At 40.2% G+C, this 21,929-nt stretch overlaps 1 protein-coding gene across 2 annotated transcripts in view; it reads right to left on the bottom strand.

Moving 5' to 3' along the window:
* Nucleotides 1-21,929, bottom strand: part of DOP1B (DOP1 leucine zipper like protein B) — a 91,705-nt gene that overhangs the window by 16,962 nt on the left and 52,814 nt on the right. For both annotated transcript variants that reach the window (XM_054048850.1, XM_054048858.1), the window contains exons 18-27: nt 21,371-21,561; nt 19,048-20,662; nt 18,674-18,785; nt 17,395-17,583; nt 14,461-14,586; nt 12,479-12,613; nt 9,515-9,570; nt 8,506-8,610; nt 8,347-8,413; nt 5,460-5,604 (exon numbers count right to left, since the gene is read on the bottom strand). In XM_054048850.1, the coding sequence (XP_053904825.1) occupies nt 5,460-5,604; nt 8,347-8,413; nt 8,506-8,610; nt 9,515-9,570; nt 12,479-12,613; nt 14,461-14,586; nt 17,395-17,583; nt 18,674-18,785; nt 19,048-20,662; nt 21,371-21,561 (2,741 nt within the window). The remainder of the gene's footprint in view (nt 1-5,459; nt 5,605-8,346; nt 8,414-8,505; nt 8,611-9,514; nt 9,571-12,478; nt 12,614-14,460; nt 14,587-17,394; nt 17,584-18,673; nt 18,786-19,047; nt 20,663-21,370; nt 21,562-21,929) is intronic.

Here is a 21,929-nt window from a genome sequence, read left to right as displayed (position 1 = left end):
TGATATGGCTTCATTAATAGGGACCCAGTCTAGAGAATATCCAGGAGTTTATGGGTAGGATCCTGATCCTCTTCTAGGGGGACTGAAGAGTTTTTGCAACCCTTCTAAAGAGGTCCTTCTATTCCCTATAATTGTCTGATGGTGAGAGAGGGTAGTGCCACTACCTCATTTGGAGAGGAAGAAAATAGTGCTGCCAGCAGACTTCTACAAGGCACCCCTGGGGACTGAGGTTCCTCTCCGGGAAGTGAAGTTCTTTTAATGCAATGCCCAAGACCTTACTAGTCTGGGGCCCAAAAGTATGAATACCAGGAGCCCAGTATGGCCATTGGGTATGTATCATAAGGATACATAGGTGCTGGAATTAGGGGTACTGGAGGTGCTGCTGCACCCCTTGGCTTGAAGTGGTTTCCATCATATACAGGATTTACAGTTTGGTTCAGTGGCTCTTAGCACCCCCCCCTATAAAAATTGTACCAGCACCCCTGTAAGGATATGGAGGCGGGCCTATGGTAGGTACCATCGGCCCCTAAAAAACACATTCCTGCTAACTGCACTACTGGAGCCATCTGGGAGGCTCTGGAAGCCCTGTCTGGGCTGTTGTCTCCTATTAGGACCGCCAGGGGAACAGTCAGTGCTGCCTCCTGTTCATCCAAGGAGTAGAAGTCATTTAACTATTGGTGGAGCGTACAGTACCGTCTGCCAGAGACAAGCACTGGTGAGTAGCACACCAATGGTGTCAGAGTCTCCACACTGCAGCTGGTACTTGGAACTGGCAAGTGATGTGCTGACTGGGTAGGGATGTCCCTTGACAGTACTGGGTCTGAGGATTGGGAATTTGGGATTGGTGTAAATCACCAGATCCTTGCGAAGGGCACGCTAAGGCCTAGCTGGAGGAGAGCTGATAAAAGTCTAGGGTCGAGACCAGAGGGCATGGAATGTATTCTGGGGCCTGGGGTGGGTAAGAGAAGCTTTAGGGAAAAAAAATACTGCACATTTACCACAGCAATGAATAACTAGCAAACTAGCAAAAAAGTTTGATTCCCCCAAACATATCAGGTCCTCAGACGTCGCTGTGCATTTGACTCTAGATGGCGCTATACCTTTTGACTGATTTCTGTTAAGTTTGCATAGCATCATACAAAGTCGTTGCCATCTGTGCATTAACCAATGCAGCATGCACATTTAATTGTAGACGTCGACCACAACTGAAGTTTTGCTTTTGCTCTTATTACAATGGATCATTGGCTTTGTTTGAACCAATGCCTTACTGTTTTAATATTTAGTGAGAGTTGCATGTTTTGGTTTTTAAATCGGTATATGTACTTGTGTGGTGGAAGGAGAGGCATAAACTACTACAAACACAAAGAAGGGGGGCACGATCAAATAAGTTTGAGAACCAATGGTCTGGACACATCCTCTAGTTTGAGCATGGCAGTTTTCTTACAGTGCAGTACCATCAGTATAGAGCAGGGGCGGGCAAACTTTTTGTCCTGAGGCCGCATCGGGTTTCGGAAATTGTATGGAGGGCCGGTTAGGGGAGACTGTGCCTCCCCAAACAGCCAAGTGTGGCCTGGCCCCCTCCCCCTATCCCCTCTCTCCCCTGCTTCTCACCGTCTGACGGCCCTCTTCTCCCCCCGCCCCCGGGACTCCTGCCCCATCCAACCCCCCACACATATTCCCTGATGGCCCCCCCCGGGGAACCCCTGCCCCATCCACCCCCCTCACTCCCTGTCCTCTGACTGCCCCCAGGACCCCCACCCCATCCAATCCCTCCTCTCATTCCTGACTGCCCCCCCGGGACCCCTGCCCCATCCAACCCTCCTTCTCCCTGACTGCCCTGCAGGACCCCTGCACCCATTCAACCTCCCTGTTCCCTGTACTCTGACCGCCCCAACCCCTATCCACACCCTCGGCCCCTGCCACTCCCCGAACTCCCCTGCCCCCGCTTACCGCGCTGCCTGGAGCGCCGGTGGCTAGCAGCGCTACAGCCGCGCCACCCAGCTGGAGCCAGCCACGCCGTCGCCACCATGCAGCACAGAGCACTTGGTCAGGCCAGGTTCTGCAGCTGCGCTGCCCGGCTGCCCAGAGCATTTGTGCCGGCAGCGCAGTGCGCTGAGGCTGCGGTGGAGGGGGGCCCAGCGGGGCAAGGGGTGGGGGCTAGCCTCCCGGCCCAGGAGCTCAGGGGCTGGGCAGGAGGGTCCTGCGGGCCGTAGTTTGCCCACGTCTAGTATAGAGGAGGAACAATCCCTTTTGTCTCTGGGTGGTGCAAGGATCAGTCTATGAAAGGTGCAGAACTGTTTTAGAGTACTGGGAACTACCAGTGCTAACAATGCTGGCCTCTTGTCCCTGTGAGCTCCAGATGAACCCACACCAGGGAGAAGAGTTTCATTTAATACTGAGGGGAGAGGAGAAGCAGACTTGACAAAAAAAAAAAAAAAAAAAAAAAAAAAAAGCAGGACTTATGAGGCAATTTATCCCTGTTTTTATGGGGTTGTTTACCGTTACCCTCCTCATACCTTTGTTTAATTGAATCTTTGCACTTGTATGGGATTTTATTACACACACACTTGGCTAAAGTAAAGTTTGCGTAAAGAGCAGATGCTTAGCAGTTGTGGAAAGGTTTTGAAAGATGGCCAGCTGGGTTGGAAATACTGGGCTTGGAATGTGGCTTAATTGGAAACACTGGATCTGGAATGCAGCTGAGAAGATAAGAGGAAAATCTGAAGAAAAAGGCCCCAATTAGCAAGGATGGTTCTAAGCAATTTTAGCAGAGAAAAGGATTCAAGAAGTAGTGGCTATAGTCATGTAGGTTCAGTTTATTCAAGTATAAAAGAATGGTCTCTTAAGAGTGTTTGTTGCTAGTGCCTGTGTAGTAGGATTTTATGTTTGTATTTTGTATACTTTAGAATGAAGGATAAATAATAATAATGTAGCACGCATTAAATGTATTGGTGTATGATTTGACCATATCCTGACAGCCACCCTTTCTGAAAGCAGAAAGGAATGGCCTAATGGGCCATTAGTAAAGACACATCAGCCAAAATCTGTGTCTGAAGCAGATTTTAAAGGCAGTGACAGACCTTTAGGGTCACCACTTTGTTGTAGGTTTAGCATTTTAAAATAAGTAAAAGAATGTAATGATTGTTTTCTCCTGCATTGCAATTTGATGTTTTGATTCAAATGCTATGTGTAAATCAATCCTGTTTTGTGTGTGAATGAGGAATGTGTGTGTTAGAAGATAAGCGTGAAGGACATCACTGGAACAGATGGTCTAGGGAGGAACCAAGGACAGATGTATGGGCGCCAGAAGATTTCAATAGGGGCGTGTTGCAATGTCAGAGGAGGACAGATTGACTACTCTAAAAACGAGACAGGCATCTATCAATGGGGACAATATAGTTGTGATCAGAACCAGCCTGGGATAACTCCCTGAGAGACTTAATGAAAGAACAAGATAAAGGATGAGAAGAACCATTTAAGAAAACAAGCACTCAAACGACAATTGATTACAGCATGATGGTGCAAAACTCATTGGTCCCAATGAAGGAAAATCACTATATAAAGAGGATGCCTTCCATGAAACTTTGTTTTCGTCTTGCCAAGACTTTCCCGGAGCATTGCGTCGTGAACGACAGAACCTGGTTCCTACCTACCCGTGATCAACCTAGCTGGCCACTAGATTGATCCGGACTTTGGACTGGTAACTATAACATTGACAGGAGGGAGGGAGGGGGTGTGTGTGCATATGCTAATTACTGTATTTCCAGTAAACGCAGTGTGTTGCCTTTTCCCCTGAAAAAGAACCTGTGTGCTTCTTATAAAGCATAACATGAGCCTGTCCAGTTGGAGCTAGCCAACATGGTTTGAGCATCCTGGGGCTAGTCCTGAGGTAAATATCTGAGCAATAGGTATAACTGCATGTTACTGTATAGATGTGATAATTGCTTAGGCATTCAGGTCCCATTTGGAACAGCTATATAAATATTAAATCCAGAGGTCAAATTATAAAGGAATTTATGGTTAAATTGCTGTTGTGGTGGTATACTGTATTAATAAATAAACAACAACAACAACTCTACCGCTTGCTGGAGGATTTCGATCTAGAGGGCACCAGTGTCAGAGAGGTGCTACACAGAGGCTCAAGTCAGTGAGATGGGGAGTGGGAGAGCCCAGGACCATATTGGGGCCCCATGACAGCTTCATTACATGCTTATGGAGCCTAAACTCCAGCGACTGCCTGGTAGAAGGGAGAAAGGAATGGTGGATGTCACATTTTGAAGGAACATATGATTCCCCAAGGTAAGTACTTACCAGCTCTCGTGGGAGTTGCTAACCAGGAAGACCCAGGAACAGGCAGACAAGACCTGAAGCCTGGAATCTGGGGCATACTGGGTGCCCTGAACAATAAGGAACAAGGGGGGAGTGTACCCCTGAACTAGCTAACTAAATTAACTAACAGCTAACTAGCTAAAGATAAAACTGTTTACACACTATTTACAAAGTTCAAGTGGGAGCACTAGAAAGGCTACTGACACAGAACATGGTCTGTTCCAGACCATGAAGAGGAGAAAGGAACTAGAGAGGCGGTCGCTCTGAGAGACTCTTTATGCCCTTGGTTCAGAGTATGAGGAGGATAAATAAATCCACAATAAAAAGTATTTCAATTTTCAAAAGGTGCCGAGCACCCAAAGCTTATACTGACTCTTAAATAGCCAAGTCTGAAAATGCTGGCCTTGCTATTTATATAGTATTTTACTTCTCTCACTCTCCCCCAGGTGCTGCATGAACAAATCAATTCTCACAACCTTCACCCCTATGAAGTTGGTACGTATAAGACATTTTACACCAATGGAAGGAAGCAAAGAGGTAAAATGATTTATTTGACTCCTTAGAGTGAGTGACTTGCAGAGCTGCAATTAGAACTCGGGTATTCCTGGTTTTCAGACTTGTTCTTAGAGCACACTAGAAAAATGCTACCTCTTAATCGAGATCAGTCAAAAAAAATTGGATTTCAGTATTTAAGTATGCAAGAAAAAAAAAATCACCCTCCTACAAATCAGAAAATTTACAGATTATGTTCAATAAATGGCAACATATTTTACCATTACAAAAGTGGTTTCTATGTACTTTTTGACCTTATTTGTAAGGATGGTATATAGAATGTATTACACATGTATACCTTAATATTTCCCTCCAGTATAGTGCATGTAATGTACAGATACTGACTGAATGCCATTTAACATATCTGAATTTTTACTTAAATGAGAAGATAACATGCTCTTTTGGTGCACATTAGTTTTTTTTAAATAGCAGTTCATTCTCTTTAGTAATTTGTGGTATGATAAAAATCATTTTCACATGAGCACAAAGCCAGATTGTCACTAAACTTTATAATAAACGGTACAGAAAAGTGACAAGAAGGTCAGAAGTGACACTGGATCCTTAAGAAACCACCTTACCATACAAGTCATCTTCAGCACTGGATTCAACTAAAGAGATCTGAGGCTGGGCTTTCACCTCCAGGTTTCTGCTCAGCCAGCTAGTCTGTTCCAGGGAGGAACCAGCAACATTCCCCACTGCTTCCAAGATTTTTTGGGTCACCTCCTGAAAAGTAATCAATGCAACACTATATCAGATGAAAGCTATTGGGATCTGGCCAGCCCAAGGATGCTTTTGTTTTATTTGGAAACTGGCACAGTGTTTTGTACCTGGTACCATATCTGTAAGTATATGGAGGTGAGTAATAACAAACAGAGCAGAGAAACATTTATCAGCACTCTGCAGGTAGTAAAGTGTCACTCATTTCATTTAGTAGTAGGCATGAACAATGAAAAAGAAAGGAAAGCTTTGGGTTAGAGTAGATTCACGTACAGGTCTTAATCATACCTTTCCATGGAAAGGTCATTATGTACATGTGTATGCATGCACACACATATCTGGGCTAAAACATTAATATAAAAGAAAATTAATCTATGATAGCAAAAAATACCTAACACTATAATTAATCTACTCTTGATGACTATCCTTATAATCACAACAGGAAGGGGGACTTTTTCCCTTTTGACAAACCTTCTCTTCAACTGTGGCATAAAAGCTAAGCACTGGAGAGAGAATAGCAGAGTCAAAGATTAAAAAAGGGAGAGACAACCAACCCATTTCAGTTTTTCACTTCCTGTGTAGGTTGGCACACACTGAGCACACACAAGATCAAGTCTGTTTAGAATGTCTTCATTCTTTCCACTTCCTCATTTGCTTTCTGGGCGTTTTAAATTTTAATGATTTACATTAGCAGTTTAGTAGAATCTAGGTCACAGAAGGCATGGATCTTGTTGCAGACTCTGCTGTATTTTCAATTTGATTGGGAATCCTATTGCTACCATTACTCCCTCTGACAAGTTTCTTTTTTCTAACTTGAGCCAGGCTAGATGATGAGTTTATTCTTTATGGATCTTATCTACCACTGCTTCTGTGGCCATCAGGATAAGAGTGCACAACTGGAGCATCCAATAGGAATACAATAGTATTGTTGTTAACGAGATAATCAGGGTCCACACACCCCAATGGTGAACAGGAGGTTTGAATCCCAAAATGTCTCTCTCAACGTTTTCCCTCATATACTTTGACGGGCATCTTTTTTAGGTCACAAATTTGAAACATATTAGGGGATTCATTCTTACGATAATTGATAAATTCACAGGTTTCAACTCACTGCGTATTTCCCTGATTGTTCAGAGTATGGACTCTTACCTGGTTCTCCAGATTTCCAGTCTTTTACCTGACAAGTTACTATGTTTTAAGAAAGTTTTTGTCCCCTGAGGTTTCTTAAACTTTGTCTCCTTGGAGGGCCACAGAATTCAGCTGATCAAAATATTTTTCAGTTCTAGTGGAGTAATCATCCAGTCGGTTCAAATGAAGATTGCAAAGTATCCATTATACTGCATTAATAAGCAGTCATCTCTCAAAGACTTGTATGTTCTGAATTTGTTCTTCAGATTTCCAAAAAAATTGCATCAGTACCCTCTATTGTTCTCTAGGCTCTGAACTGTATGGTCTGAAAACCTGTCTGCTTTTTCCTTTCCCTTCAGCTACAGGGCTTCCATGTGGTATTAAATTAGATGGGGATGTTGGTTACTTTTAACTGAATGATTTAAAAGTGTCGTTTTATTTTTTGGGAATTCATCTGGCCATATTTCAGTCTTCCCATTTTAGGGTTGGGCCAAACCCTACTCCCAGCCTCATGTTTGAGCAGCAGAGCTATTCACTGCAGGATGGATACTCTGGTTCGGAAACTTCAGGTTTCCCTTCCAAGGCTGCCAGAAAAATCAGATCATTTCTTGATAATGCTGTAAGAAGCTAGGCATTCACTAGACAATTATCTTGCTGGCCAGTTTATGAAGCAAAACTGGAAGAAATCACTCTATCATATCTGCTGGGCAGCACAAGCACCACAATCACAGCTATCAGAAGGTTCACTTTTCAACATTTCATCTCAAATTCAGAGCCAAAGATGATTGTAACAAGTCTGTGGTGCTTCAGCTATCTTGGCAAAAGCAGAAACAGTAGGAGAAAAGAATCCGGCTCTAATCCTTATCTTGTTTCCATAATAGGTGAATGGATAAACAGTTGTTGAGATTGCCAAAGCCAACTAGGGGACATAGCTATACAGCTCCCATTGACTTCAATGGGAATAGTGCACCTAATTCTCCTACTTGGTTTTGAAAATTTCAATGATAATACAAATGAAGGGATGTGGTGACATCATATTTGTGTTATGAATTTAAATCTAAAGGATGACATCACAAGAGACACGCAATCTGAATACAGCTTTGGCCAATCAGCATCCTGAGCCATGTTAGAACTTTATCAAAAATATACAAGATAATTTGTTATCTGGAAGATTATATTTTATGCATTCTTTCACACTTACTTACTGGCTTGCACCATGCCCAAACTTTCTCAGGCTAGGTCTACACTACCCGCCTGAATCGGCGGGTAGAAATCGACCTCTCGGGGATTGATTTATTGCGTCCCGTTGGGACGCGACAATCGATCCCCTAATCGACGCTCTTACTCCACCAGCGGAGGTGGGAGTAAGCGCCGTCGACAGGAAGCCGTGGAGGTTGATTTTGCCACGGTCCTCACAGCGGGGTAAGTCGGCTGCGATACGTCGAATTCAGCTACACTATTCACGTAGCTGAATTTGCGTATCTTAAATCGACTCCCCCCTGTAGTGTAGATGTAGCAGTATGCGGATGTTCAGACATGGAGTTGGTTTGGACTAATCTTGGTTTAGAATGAAGAGTGCGGTGCCAGATTTGTGAACTAAAAGTGTATGTAACACAATACCTGCAGGTCTTTTTGATCCTTTTTATTTTCCAGGTTAGGAGTTCTGGTCACAAAGTCATTCAGAGTACTGTAGGAAAAAGAATTCATTCCAAGTTAGTAATATGGACAGTTTTACTCAATCTATCAAATCAAACCAAACCACCTTGTTTTGTGCTATACCTCAGAAGCAGGAAATATCCAGGGGGAGCCAAGTTCAATTGCACAGATTCCTTCAGCACTCCTAACAATGACTGAAAGTTCTCCTGCAGGGCTGAGACAGGAAGTCTGCCAAAAACAACATGCAAGTCTGATGTCAAACAATACATCAGCCATAAGCACAGATAGTGCTGGCTCTAGGAGCTTCCCATCAACTTTAGTCTTCTAGTTCTCCCCAAGTCTAATGAACTACTATCCATAGTATTTGTGTCTAAGTACCATGATATCCTGTCAATGCACGATGACACTTATATTATCCTTTCATTCTATTAGTGTGTTGATGTATCGAAGTCAAAACAGTACACAGAATTGACTTGGGTTGTCCTGCAAACTAAAGCTAGGCTTGGAGCATATGGAATATGCCAGTGCTGTGAAAGAAGAGGGTCTCCATGAATGATATAATGAGGAGAAGGCTTTGCAGACTAAGATCCTAAGGTGTTCCATGCATACACCGCAATCTATGCTAAGAAGAGTTTTGATCACCCCCATGCTGTCTAACGTGATGAATGCAGAGTATAAATTGGAAACACAAGGAGCCCTCCCTAAGAAAGCCTGGAAGGGAGATTAAGGAGAAGTATCCAACTTTCATACACTTTTCCAGCAGCCGGGAACAGTGTTAGAGCTGGAGAAAGGTAATACAAAAATTTCATCATAATGTCCTGATAAGAGTTTGAGAAGGTTACAGCATGCTGTTGTGTTTGTACATGATGACATTGTGTCACGATGATACAAACACCAATACATCAGTGCAATCACAGAACACCACGCCACACAGTAATCTTATGTCTGTCGTTTGACAATGTAGTGGTTGTCCAGTTCTGCTTCATTAAGCACTGATAATGTAGAGGTTAAGGTTTTCTGTGCCAAGCAGCTATGAAGGTCAAAGTAAAGCTAAAGTAATAATGCTAGCTGTTAGTTGCTGAAATAGCATTTGTAGCTAAATGGAAATCACTTTATGTAACAACCTAGTTACCTTTGAATGAAAGCATAGCTGAATTTCAGCACTGGGATATCCACTAGAGAAGATTTCTGAAAATAAAACAAGGAATTACGTTCTTGCTTTACAACAAAGTGAAATTTAAGCTGTTAGAGGACTCAATGTTCCATATGAGACTTGCTTTTTCCCCCCTGAGAGCAATCTGTCTCCCAGTCTGAGACTGATAGGCTGTGCCTTGTCTGTAGATATAGTAGGTAGTTCAGAGCTTTTGCTAAGGAAGTCTGGAATAAAACAAGATGCATCCTTTCTCTCCACCAGACACATTCTTCCAAAGCTCTAGAAACACTTATAAATGAACCTCTCTGCATGATAACAAGGCTGGCTTAATTCAAAGCAAGCTTTGTTAAACAGCAGAATCACCACAGAAGCAACCTCACTAACTAGGATAACTGAAAATCATTGTTATGCCAAACTGCTGTCATGAATCTGGGAAGTGAAGTTTTGTAAAAAGCTCTGAAAGCTACATTTCCTGGATAGCCAGACCAGATGGCAAAGGTCTCTAAAAGTTCCACTTACAATTTTAACAGTCTTATTTAATAAAAAGGAAGGCCCTCAAAAGTTTTACTAATGAAACTACTACTTAATGAGTTTTAAAACACTCACTAGGATTGGATTTTGTTTAAAGCATGTGTGACGTTGTGCAGTCTATATGGTTTTATAAAAACATGAAAATAAGTGAACATAACGTAACTGGGATATGCTTCATGCAAAAGGTCTCTTGTAAGGTATCATTACAAAGCTCATAATCTACTGAGTGTGATCATCCTATTTGTAGAAATCTACCACTCTTGTATCTAAAACTAGAAATATAAAACATAACGCTGAGGGCCTATTGTAATTATGTAAAGCGTGGGCCATTAAGGATGGTTTGGAATCTTGATGACTCCCATTGTCTGCAGATGGCTGTATTTACCTGTGAGTCTTTCTGTATGTGTGTGTGCTGGCAAGTGAGTAATGAAGTCTTGGTGACATGTGATCATGTCACCTGAACTGGAATCCATCTTTAACCTGGTGCTTTTCCAGTGAGGGGGGGTGGAAACCCAGAGGGACAAAGAGTTCCTGCCTTATGCAAAAGATATATAAAGTGGTGGAAGAGAACAAGGGGAGAGAGGAGCCATCATGAAGAATCCCCTAGCTATCACCTGAGCTGCAACAAGAGCTGTACCAGGGGAAAGAATTGTGCCCAGGACTGGAAGGTGTCCAGTCTGAAAAAAAACTTACTGAAACATCTCTGAGGGTGAGAGTATCTGTATTTAGTTTGATTAGACATAGATTTGCGCATTTTAATTTTATTTTGCTTGGTGACTTACTTTGTTCTGTCTGTTACTACTTGGAACCACTTAAATCCTACTGTTTGTATTTAATAAAATCACTTTTTATTTAGTAATTTACTCAGAGTATGTATTAATACCTGGGGGAGCAAACAGCTGTGCATATCTCTCTATCGGTGTTATAGAGGGCGAACAATTTATGAGTTTACCCTGCATAAGCTTTATGCCGGGTAAAACGGATCTATGTGGGTTTAGACCCCATTGAGAGTTGGGCATCTGAGTGCTAAAAACAAGCACACTACTGTGAGCTGTTTTCAGGTAAACTTGCAGCTTTGGGACAAGTGATTCAGACCCTGGGTCTGTGTCTGGAGCCAGACGGGAGTGTCTGGCTCAGCAAGACAGGGTGCTGGAGTCCTGAGCTGGCAGGGAAAACAGGAGTAGGGGTAGTCTTTGCACATCGGATGGCAGCTCCCAAGGGGGTTTCTGTGATCCAACTCGTCACAGCATGTTTTTTGTTTGATAGGCAGGATGATTGTACCAATATTAAATATCTATTTCTGTTATGCTGAATTACAGACACATACACACAACTGTACCTTAAGACACACATATTTACTCTTTCTAGGCGTTTATTTTATGCAAGTTACTCAATTTGAAGGGAAATATTGGTCCATCATAAAAACCTGAAAAATTTTGGTGTCTGTTTTGTAAATTCTGTTTCAAATGCTTGCTCCAATGTTTCAATGGCTTAAGAGTACTGGGACATAGTTTAGGCCTCAAATTAAAGAGGACCAAACCCAATATGAAGAGAAATATTTTGATGTTTGTTAAGATTTCAATGAAAAGTTAAATTTTATTCAGTGTTGGGAGCCTACACAGAGCAGCACTGTAGTACACGAGAACCAGAAAGTGAAGCTACTAACCAAAATACTTAGTTCTTATATTGATCTTTTCTAGCTCTTTTCTCTTTCTCGAAGTGCTTGGCACACGTTTGATAATCTTGAAGGGAAACTTAAAATTTCAATTATCCAAGCAGAGTGAAATGCAAGAAATACAATAGGATAAAAAGGAAAAAAATATGTTAGATACTTAGAGTTATTTCATTTTTGATAATCTGAACTGTGAATTTAAAATAGATGGAGCCAGATCCTTGTGACTTGCCCTTCTGTATCCCAGAATGGAGTGGGGCCAAGGTGTTTTTTACATAGGAAAGGCCCTAGAGCAGCCTCAGGGCAGATAACAACCCCCAACCCCAGGCTGTTACAGCAGCTAGTGATCAGACAGACACAATGGGTCCCTGCCTGTGCCCCCTTTGCGGAGGGCAAGGGGGCTGCAACCACTATGCTCGCCTGACGAAATCTGGAAATTCCTCTATGCTGGGAGAATGCACAAGAAGTCTGTTACACTGGCTTTACCTCAGCTTTGTACTGCCAAAGTAACACAAAACAACCAACGACTACTCTTGTAAAATGAAAATCAGAAACTGTATACACATTGAGTACACTTTTAATTAGGTACAGAATATGATGAGGAAACAAATTCTAATAATTACCAGTAACAAAAAAAGAATAATGAAGGTTGAAAACCTCTTTCAGGTTAGCAGAGATTTTTTTCAGGGACATATTGGAAGAAGGAAGACAGTAAAGCTGAATATTATTTTAGCAGTTACCTCTTCGCCTTTGATTTGGGATGGTTTCTTGACAACTTCTTTTACCAGCTGTAATATAGTGTCAGTCTTCAGAGTGTTAAGTGCACACACTAAGTCCACAAGAATAAGCTGAGATGCACTAGCCACTGGAAGAATCTAAATGACACAAACATCATTAAGTTCAATGTACCAGGGAATGATGGAGGAAAACAGCATTTCACACTATTAACCATGTGCAAACTTACATATGAAACTCAAATAGGTGAAAAGGATCCTGGAGGGGATCAGAGTTTGGGTCTCATTCATTCTCTCTCTGCCCTGCCCGGCTGGGAGCACAACGAGGCAATGCACTCAGACTAAGGCCTTGGCTACACTGGCAATTCACAGTGCTGCACTTGCTGCGCTCAGGGGTGTGAAAAAACACCCCTCTCCGAGCGCAGCGCTGTAAAGCGCCAGTGTAATCAGCGCCTGCAGCGCTGCACGCTCGCTCGCAACGCTGCAAACTATTCCCCTCGGAGAGGTGGAGTACTTGCAGCGCTGCGAGACAGCTCTCGCAGCACTGGCGGCACGACTACACTCGTGCTTCACAGCGCTGCCGAGGCAGCACTGTGAATCTGCAAGTGTAGCCAAGGCCTTAGGCAGATTAGGAAGAGGGCTTGTACTTAGTAACCATGTTTGGCTCCAGAGGGAGCTACCTCTAACTTTCCTCCTCTGGAAAGGTTTCTGACCTGGAGTCTTGGACAGCACTGGAGGAAAACTGGAATTGTCTGGGCTCCAACAACTCAAAATGGCTTGGTATTAAAGTGCTTACTGATAATTGTTCTTTGCATCTATGCATGTAAGTGGAGCTTGGTATCCAAGAGCTTTTCCTTTGCAGTTGTTTCTAAAGCTGGTCAGAACATTTTCATCTGTTTAGTCAAAACATGCTGTTTCAAAAGCCAAAACATTTCATAGAGATTTATAGTTTCAATTACGTGTCTGCTGGAAAGGGTTTTGCGATTCCCGTGTGCTCTTTGTTCAAGTCTGACCAGAGAGGGAGAGAACGCACTGAAAAGTTGAGCTTTTCAATCTGAATACAGCTATTTTGACAATTCCATTTTGCAAAAGTGTTTTTGTTGCAGCGTGGAATGAAAACAAATTTTTAAACCTTGAAAGTAGTCACAAAAAAGAGAAAGGTCACTCTCTGGAAAGCTGTAGTTATTTAAATTTGGAATAAGGTTTTAAAATAGATTGTAATAATGTGCAGAATGAGAGTCTTGTTTTAGTTTGCATATAAATTAAAAAAATAGTATTTAATTAACTTTTCTATTTCCATTCCAACACCAAGTATTTGACCAATGTAAATAAGTTCTACTATTTTATAAAAAATAAAATTACTTTTTCCAGAAAAGTGGAAGCCAGTAAGATTATTTTTGTCATGGGAAATGTATTGCAAGAAAGATAAATTCTTTATCTTACAATAAAAATAGTTTAAGGCATTTAATATTTAGTTGTTTAAGATATTGAAAAAAACCCATATAACTCTGCAGATATAGAGTTAAATGTGTAAAAATTAATTGATTAATCTTCCTCAGGAGCAGGCTGGCTGGCGAGACAGACACCATGACTTCTTTTCCCCCCACAACGAAGAAGTCCTAAAGTCGTCACAGGTTGTGTTACAAAAGTCATGCCCCAGACAAATGGTCTCTTCATTCTTTAAGTAAAATATTTTCTTCTTTCAGTATTTTTCTTCAACATGCAAACACATTAAAACCTTTATTTTTCCTATTTTGATTATATTTGTTCCATTTACTTATAGTCTTCACATTTTAAATTTTAACCATTATATTGAATTCAAATTCTTATCTAATGGCTTGTCTTTGTCACTTGTACAACAAAAACAAAACAAAATTAAAAATCAAAAACAAAAACACGAGGGTCTTCGGAGTAAATCTAGGAACAAAACCTCTGTCTTTTCACGAGAAAAGAAACGATCATATGAATTAACATTTCTTTAACTTCACCTTTATTTTACTTTGATTCTTATGAGCTTTTTTGCTGTTCCATACTGCTGCTACTGCTGATATTAACTGGACTCCAAGTTGTGGCGTCAGTGGATTCAAGAAATCTAAAATTTTATTTTTTATCGTCTATAAAAAAAAAGATGAACATTTTTGACAATATTTAGCAATAACATATTCAAGACTGATCTTCATTGTTTATTTGGAGATTCTTTGGCTTTTTAATGTGATATTCAGAAGTTATACTATCATTAAAGAACAGTACTGTATGCTTTTGATTCAGGTTAATTTAGATGATTTCCCATGGGTTCATTCTCCTCCCTTATTAAAAGGTGTGATTATCTCAAATCCTGGAAAGCTAACAACAAAAATCTATTTTTCCATCATGCATATTCTCTGCCCAATCATTGTTCATACACAGTACTTCCTCATTATTATTAATCAATGTCTGTAAAAGGAGTGGGGGGAGGAGGAAACTAGTAGTATATATAGAATGACAAACATATACAATATTTTAGAAAGAGTAGAGAAATGGATGAGAATTTACTAAAGGAGGACAAGAGGAGGAAATTAGTGACGAAGGCAATATAAGAATTAATGGAAAAGTGAGTTTTCAAGGAGGGAAGAAAGGATTTGAAGGACATGAGAAGAGTGGTAGGGCTAGCTTGGCCGAGGAGCGAAAGGCTATTACAAGAAGAAAGAGAATATACATTAGAAAACTAAGTACTATGTTTAGAGGACAACTGGAACACTAATTTTACATTTTCTCATTTGCTTCAATGGACTCTTTGCTGTCTCCTTCCTGTAAGGACCAAAAGGTTAAAGAGTATAAGAGCTCTTCAGTAAACCAGATTTTTGACTCAGATTCCCAATTCTTCTGACCTGAGTGGCTTATTGAAAGAAAAAATGATTCAATATTCTTTGTATAAATTTGTTATCAAGTTCAATAGCGAAGCAAAAATGAAGTAAAGAAAACAAAGGATTATACTGCAATCTAAATGAATGATCAACTACCACAATTGTCTAAAAATAAAACAAATCAATGAGTTAAGAAAACTATTAATTTAATATTAACTCTGTTGGGGTATGTAAGGGTTAAGTAAAGACCTGGGTAACCGCTATCATGGTAATAGGGAGTAAGGCACAGGCAAGCACTATTTCTTCGCTTGATAGATAAAATTGCCATCCTTTTCCCTTCCCTTCTGCTTGTTAAGGATAGATAAGTGTTGCAGCTGCATAAGGAATATGATTGTCTGAAGAATACCTTTTGTGTGGAAAAAGTGTTATCTCCCCACTCCCTTCCTCTCCCAGCTACATAAACGAGCTCAGGGTCATGGCCCCTTCCTCCCTCCCCTGTGAACTGCTGATTAAGGGAACTTCTGGCTACAATTACTGCAAAAAAATGCATCTTCAAGGTAAAAATGTCTATATAATATGGTTAATGCTGTAAACAGTAAATAGGGGTGGGTATAATTATATTCAGTATATAGCTATTAATATTCATTATATGGGCGTTCATATTATTTAATAAGGGTTTTTGGCTGTTGTAGTAAATGTGGGTATTTACATATTAACTTAGATAAAAGTGTCATGTGATTAATTCGGGGCTTACTCGACAATTGGATCGAGGAGAATAAGTACTGCAATAAGGAAGTCCGTTTACGCAATCCACCTCTGGGTCCTCCTGCTCCTTCTTTCCATCTCTAACAAACTCGTCAGTTAGTTCATTGAATGAATACAGTAAACAAACAATCTGTACAAATCCGAAACAAACATCCAAGGAGGTAGCTGTCTGGTTATATCCTCCACTAAAAACAGAAATCCCCATTGCCCCCACAACTTTCACCCATGGCAATATACTTAAAGGAAAGAAAAAAAAAAAAAAAAAAAAAAAACACAAAAAACCCCACAAAATTGGTTTCAAGCAAGTTGCCCATGCTCCCCAGTGGGGTAGACAATCACATCAACGTCTAATGGAGGGCCTCAACAGGCCCACAAAAAATAAGTAATTGACAACAAAAACACAGCTTTTCACCCAAACTTCTCATTCACCCTCCAATATTTCTTAAAATAAAATTTAAATAATATCTATGACAAACTGTCACATCATTCTTCTGCCCACAAAAGATTTGGGAAGCTGGTAGTTACAGGCTGACCAGGTGAAAATTCAGAATGGTTTCACTGGGCAAAGTTCTCAGCTCATTCAAGAAAATAAAGACTAACTTCAATACAATCATTTAAAATTAAGATAAATGTATACAAACTCTATTTCTCATATGCACTACTTATCTTATCAGTATCAGCTAGCCAAAAACAAGTGTAACAGAGTGTAATATTAAGGGGAAAATATGCAATGTGCTGTGTCACGTTTATGTCATCATTAGCTTCAAAACTCAAATGTTGGTTTATATGGCAAAAATCTCATTACACTTCATAACAAAAGCAGAATGAATTCTAAATACTTAAGTAAATGAAAGAGCACGCATAGCTCAAGTTCACTCCAGACAAGCCAGAAACTGTGTTCACTTGCATCTCTCAAACTCATTAGGACAGACGGCTTGTTTCTGAGTTGCAGTGTTTTTATTTTGTTTTTGAAAGAGAGTCGAGAAAACAAAAACAAGGAGAGGAAGAGGATTTAATAGAAGGGCGAAAAGGGGCAGAAAAAAAAAATCACCAAAAGGCAAATTAATTTTATACAAATAGGGCATCAATTTAGGTTTGGAAATCTGGCACTTTGTAACTGACTTGCTCAAAAGGTGACAACCCTTTTAGAATAGGGATTCTGCACCTTTGGCCAGGAACATTCTCTACAGCCTATAAATTTCAGGAACTGTAAAACTACTTTGCTGTTTTGAGAACGGCAAAACTATATACAGTAACTTTACACAAAAGGTAATGGGGGGCAGGAGATAAAGAGTGGGTGGAAAGGATTCCTACTTTGGTTGCCTTAAAGTATACTGAAGAAGAGCCTTTGGTTGCTCCAAGAAAGTCAGTTGGTCTTTTTTGAGAGTCTTCCTTTTTTATAACACTCCAAAGAAGGGCCATTGTATTAACAATACGAGGCAATTCTTCCAAAATGGCATTCCTGGCATTTCTCAGGTTTGCGGGGTCAGATATAGGGGACATCTAGGAAAACAGAAATATCTATATTAAACAACATATTCTGTGGACAAACACTCAAGTATATGCAGATTCATTATTCTTAACATTGTTACACAATCTTTAGTGCTGACATCTGCTTTCCACCCAAGAAGTCTTTTGTAATAATAAATTTTGCAAAACACTAGATCATTCAGCTGTTCTGTTTATGAACTTTATTATCACTTACAGAATGGGTAAAAGTATGTGTAACTTTGATTGCAGAGTTCATTTCTCTATTTGAGGCCATATCCTCTTCCAATATATGGTGCAAACTACATATCTCCATTTTCCACATAATTTGTGACAAAAAAAGGAGCGTGAAATGCATTCTCATTTAGAATACATGCCACTAATATTCTCATGATTACTTATTCTATGGAAATATTCCAGTTAAACAAATGAAGTAAAGTAACTTGAGAATAGAGCCACAAAACCCATGAGTATTTGGGTGGGGAAGACCAAATTAAACTTGTTCTGGTTTTGCAATACAAGAAAACAAACAAACAAAAAATAATGCGAAAAAGGATGCATATAGAGTTGTCTGCAGTGTGGTTTTTAAGATGTACAAATTTTGTTCACTCATACTTTCATTTAACAATGTACTGAATATATTTATAAATGTAAAATTCATATTTTCCTAGAGAAGCTTTTAGAAGAAATGACCTTTTACTGTATAGCTTTTTTTGACAGCATGACACTCGCATTTCTTTCTTCACACATACAAATTACTTCAGAATAATTTAAGGAGAATACTGTACTTTCCCCATAAATGAGTCGCGTCCAATAATCCAAATATATTTATTGTCAGCACACACTGAGCTGGGGTGAGAGAATAGTTACCTTATCATCTGCGAGCAGAGGGTTCTCCTCTACACAAGCATGTTCCTCTTCCGCCATGGAAGGGGATTCTGCTATCCCTATAGTAACAGCCTCTCATTTCTGGGCCCATAATAATAGACATTAATGGTCCGGATTCAGCCAAGAACTTAAGTACTTTGCTGAATTGAGGCCAAACTGTCAAACGTATGGTTGGCATTTGGAGACATATCTACTGAAGTAATAAGCAGTTTGCTACCTTTTTGGCTTGATTAGGATGATCCAAAAGGCAAAAATGACCAATGGTTGTTAAGCCTTCCAAAAGTGTCAGAGGATAATCTGGTGTAATGTTCTCCCTTTTAGAAGTTACGCTTTGGAGAAGAACACAAAAGTTATTAATAGTACAACTGGGTATTTTCATTCTTTACATGACTACTATGGTCAAAAGAGCATTTGGTCCAATGTTCTAACTGCTGAGGTATCAGAAAGCAAAGTTTCTAAAATAACTAGTCAGACAAAAAGGTAATTTTAGAATACTTTAGACAATAGTATGAGGTTTGAGAAAATAAGCTCATCAGTACTTTGTCCTGAATAGTTAAATCAACATCAAAACTCTGCATTTAAGAATCTTACCTCACAGACATCTTCACAGTTTCATTTTCATATTGTTTAACAAGTTCATCCAGGTTTTTACATATCTGTATGATAAATGGTGCCACAGTCCAGCCTAAAGATTTCCCAAAGTATGGCAAAGAATGTGTGACTAAACCTACCCAAGATGGATGCATCCCATAGCCATACTCTGGCTGCAAACCTCTAACTACAGCGGAGACAAATAATCCTTGTGAAGTTATTGGGTGTGGATGCACATACTGCATTGCACTAATAGCCTGCTGGAAATTAAGAGCCCGTTGCCATTCCTTAGATAGGTCTGGCTGGTTCTCCTGTTCCTCATGTGTCTGCCCAAGATGGTGCTCCAAGACAATCAATATTTGCAAAAGCTTCAGCAGCTCAATCTGAAGGGGGTGTTCACTCCATATCTGATCTTGCCCAAAATTGATAAGGCTTTCTTCAAACAGGCTCTCTTCGATTACGCTATTAATTTTATCAGATGTCATCAGTTCATACCGTTTTTGACTTGTATACATAGAAGCAGACAAAGAAAGAAGAACAAACTCTTGAATTTTGCATCTTCCAAGCAAGTTGTGTATAAACTCGATATTCTTGTTTTCTGCTGACTTTGCCATTGTGGCCAGCTGCGCCATCATTCTAATCAAGACTTCTACACTTTTGACTTGGACATCTCTGTTGCCAAGCACATCTCTGTGGGTTACCTTCAAGTAACATGGATAGTAAGAGCGCAGAAAACTCAAACAGAGGTAAGTCAGCAATTCTATTAATAAAGAATGGGGACACATGGTTGGTGACTGAGTCTGAAGCTTACCATAAAAGCTCTGTCCCACAAGAGTTTCCTGGTGCCGGGCTAGAAGATTATAGATGAGATTTAAGTGAGCTGTAGAGCTCGTATCCATGCTAGTACTGGCTACAGCCTCAATAAATTCCTTAGGGTTTGTTTTGAGTACTGCCTCTAGTACAGAAAAAGCGTACAAAACCCTCTTGGAATCGTAAGGCTGAAAATACAGGAGAATGTGTTTAAACAGAGCCTCTATCATCTCTTGTTTTTCTTTCTGCTGCTTGAGCAGCCTAGAAGTTGTAATTGCTTGGAGTTCCAAGTCCACCTCCTCATCACTTGATAGTGATTCCGATGCTTGAGTTTTCTCAGAGTCTGCACGCACAAGATTTAACATAGTACTGGATTTGGAGCCATGAAGAGGGAAAGTATTAGATGAACTAACATTCTTCATGTTTTCTCTACAGTCGATTGTAGCTCTACAGTTCTCCTCATTGCTCATTTCCTGTGGATCCAGAGAAGTTGAAAAAGAGGATGTATTTTCACTATCATTATGTCCTGTGCTGGTATCTGCCGATTCTGTGTGTTCACTGTTATGATCACCACTGGGATCCTGTGGAGGTTCTGTACAGTGAGATGGTTCATTTTCAGACCGTCCATTTTTTAGCTGAGATGTCTCTGGATCGATTTCCACTTCAGCCCAAATAGCTTCCCTGTCCAGGGTTGTAAATTGGCTCAGTGGTATGTTTTCTTCAGAACTGCTTTCATGTAGCTCAGAGGCTCCAAATGACTCTTTGAAAGAGGCACTTTTCTTGCTAAACCAATGATGTAAGTCTTCTGAAAAAAATATGAAGATTTCAAAAATCAGTGTTTATTGTTGCAGTTGTTAATACATTCAATAGCCTTTAGGCTGAAAGACAAACTTAAGAGAAAATGTAATGGTGATCAAGTAACTGACTTTACATTAAAGTTAAAAATCTTATTTATGCCAAGGAAATAATTTCTTCGAGCAGTTATGTTTTATGATGGAATTGTACAAGTCAGAGATACCATAAACCTTCTCAGACTGTAAACCCTTTGGGACAATGACCATGTCTACTTCTATAATTGCACAACAGCTAGCACAAGAGACTTCCTTTGGATGCTACTATAATGTAAATAGCGAGAATGATGAGTCAATTAGATAGCAAACAAGGTAGCAAAACTGTTTTGCAAGCAGATAGCTAGATTAAAAAAGCAATTCAACTATTAGGAAGTTTAGAGCTTCTTTTGCTGAAATGCTGACCCAAAATAAGATACTAATGGGCGTTATACCTTTAAAAAGATATGACCTACTCCATAATTGTGTTTAAGCATTATTACAGGTGTAACTGAGAAGAGTGATATATGCAGCTGGCATTGCTGCTTGCTAGAAGACACCTCAAACTGTCGAGTATGACATCAAAGGTCAAAGACTGGCTTAAAAGGAGTCCAATGGAATAATGTGACTAACTGTTAATTTACTTCACTCAAACGGTTACATTTTCAGTCTGAGAGCAGCTTTACCTGCTGAATTCTTCTGTTTGATGCAATGGATGGATGTGCGCTGTGTCTTTGGATGAAGAAGAAGCAGGAATACTGGCTCAAGAATTCGTGCAACATCATTAAGCGAGAGAGCACGTATCAGCCAACCCTGTGCTGCAGCACCAATTGCACCATCTGAACAATTTAGACTGTCCAGTACCACAAACAGAGATCTGAATGGAGAAATTGCAAAGGAGAAGTAAAATTGCAAACCCCTAATTCACAACACATTTCAAGACTCCACTCCTGCAAATACTTGCCCATGTTTTAGCTTTACTCCTGATAGTAATTCCAATGCCCAGAAGTTGTGTCACTGAGTTCAAAGTCGAGCACATGTGTTTGCAGAAGCAAGGCAAAACATACTATATGTGTGTGTATATTGCACACACGCTACCTGCAATTAGAGAATGTTTTTATAATATCCTCTCCTACTTCATAAGGGTAGAAATTTTTGGCTCAATCTATCAGACTGAGGAGCACGATGAGTAACATACCACCCTTGGATTACTTTAACAATATTTTGAATGTAGCTGCTTTTGCC

Source organism: Malaclemys terrapin, chromosome 1 (assembly GCF_027887155.1).
Source record: "Malaclemys terrapin pileata isolate rMalTer1 chromosome 1, rMalTer1.hap1, whole genome shotgun sequence".
Taxonomy (NCBI): domain Eukaryota; kingdom Metazoa; phylum Chordata; order Testudines; family Emydidae; genus Malaclemys; species Malaclemys terrapin.
The sequence above is the reverse complement of the archived record's forward strand: the minus strand, read 5'-3'. Positions and strand labels throughout refer to the sequence as shown.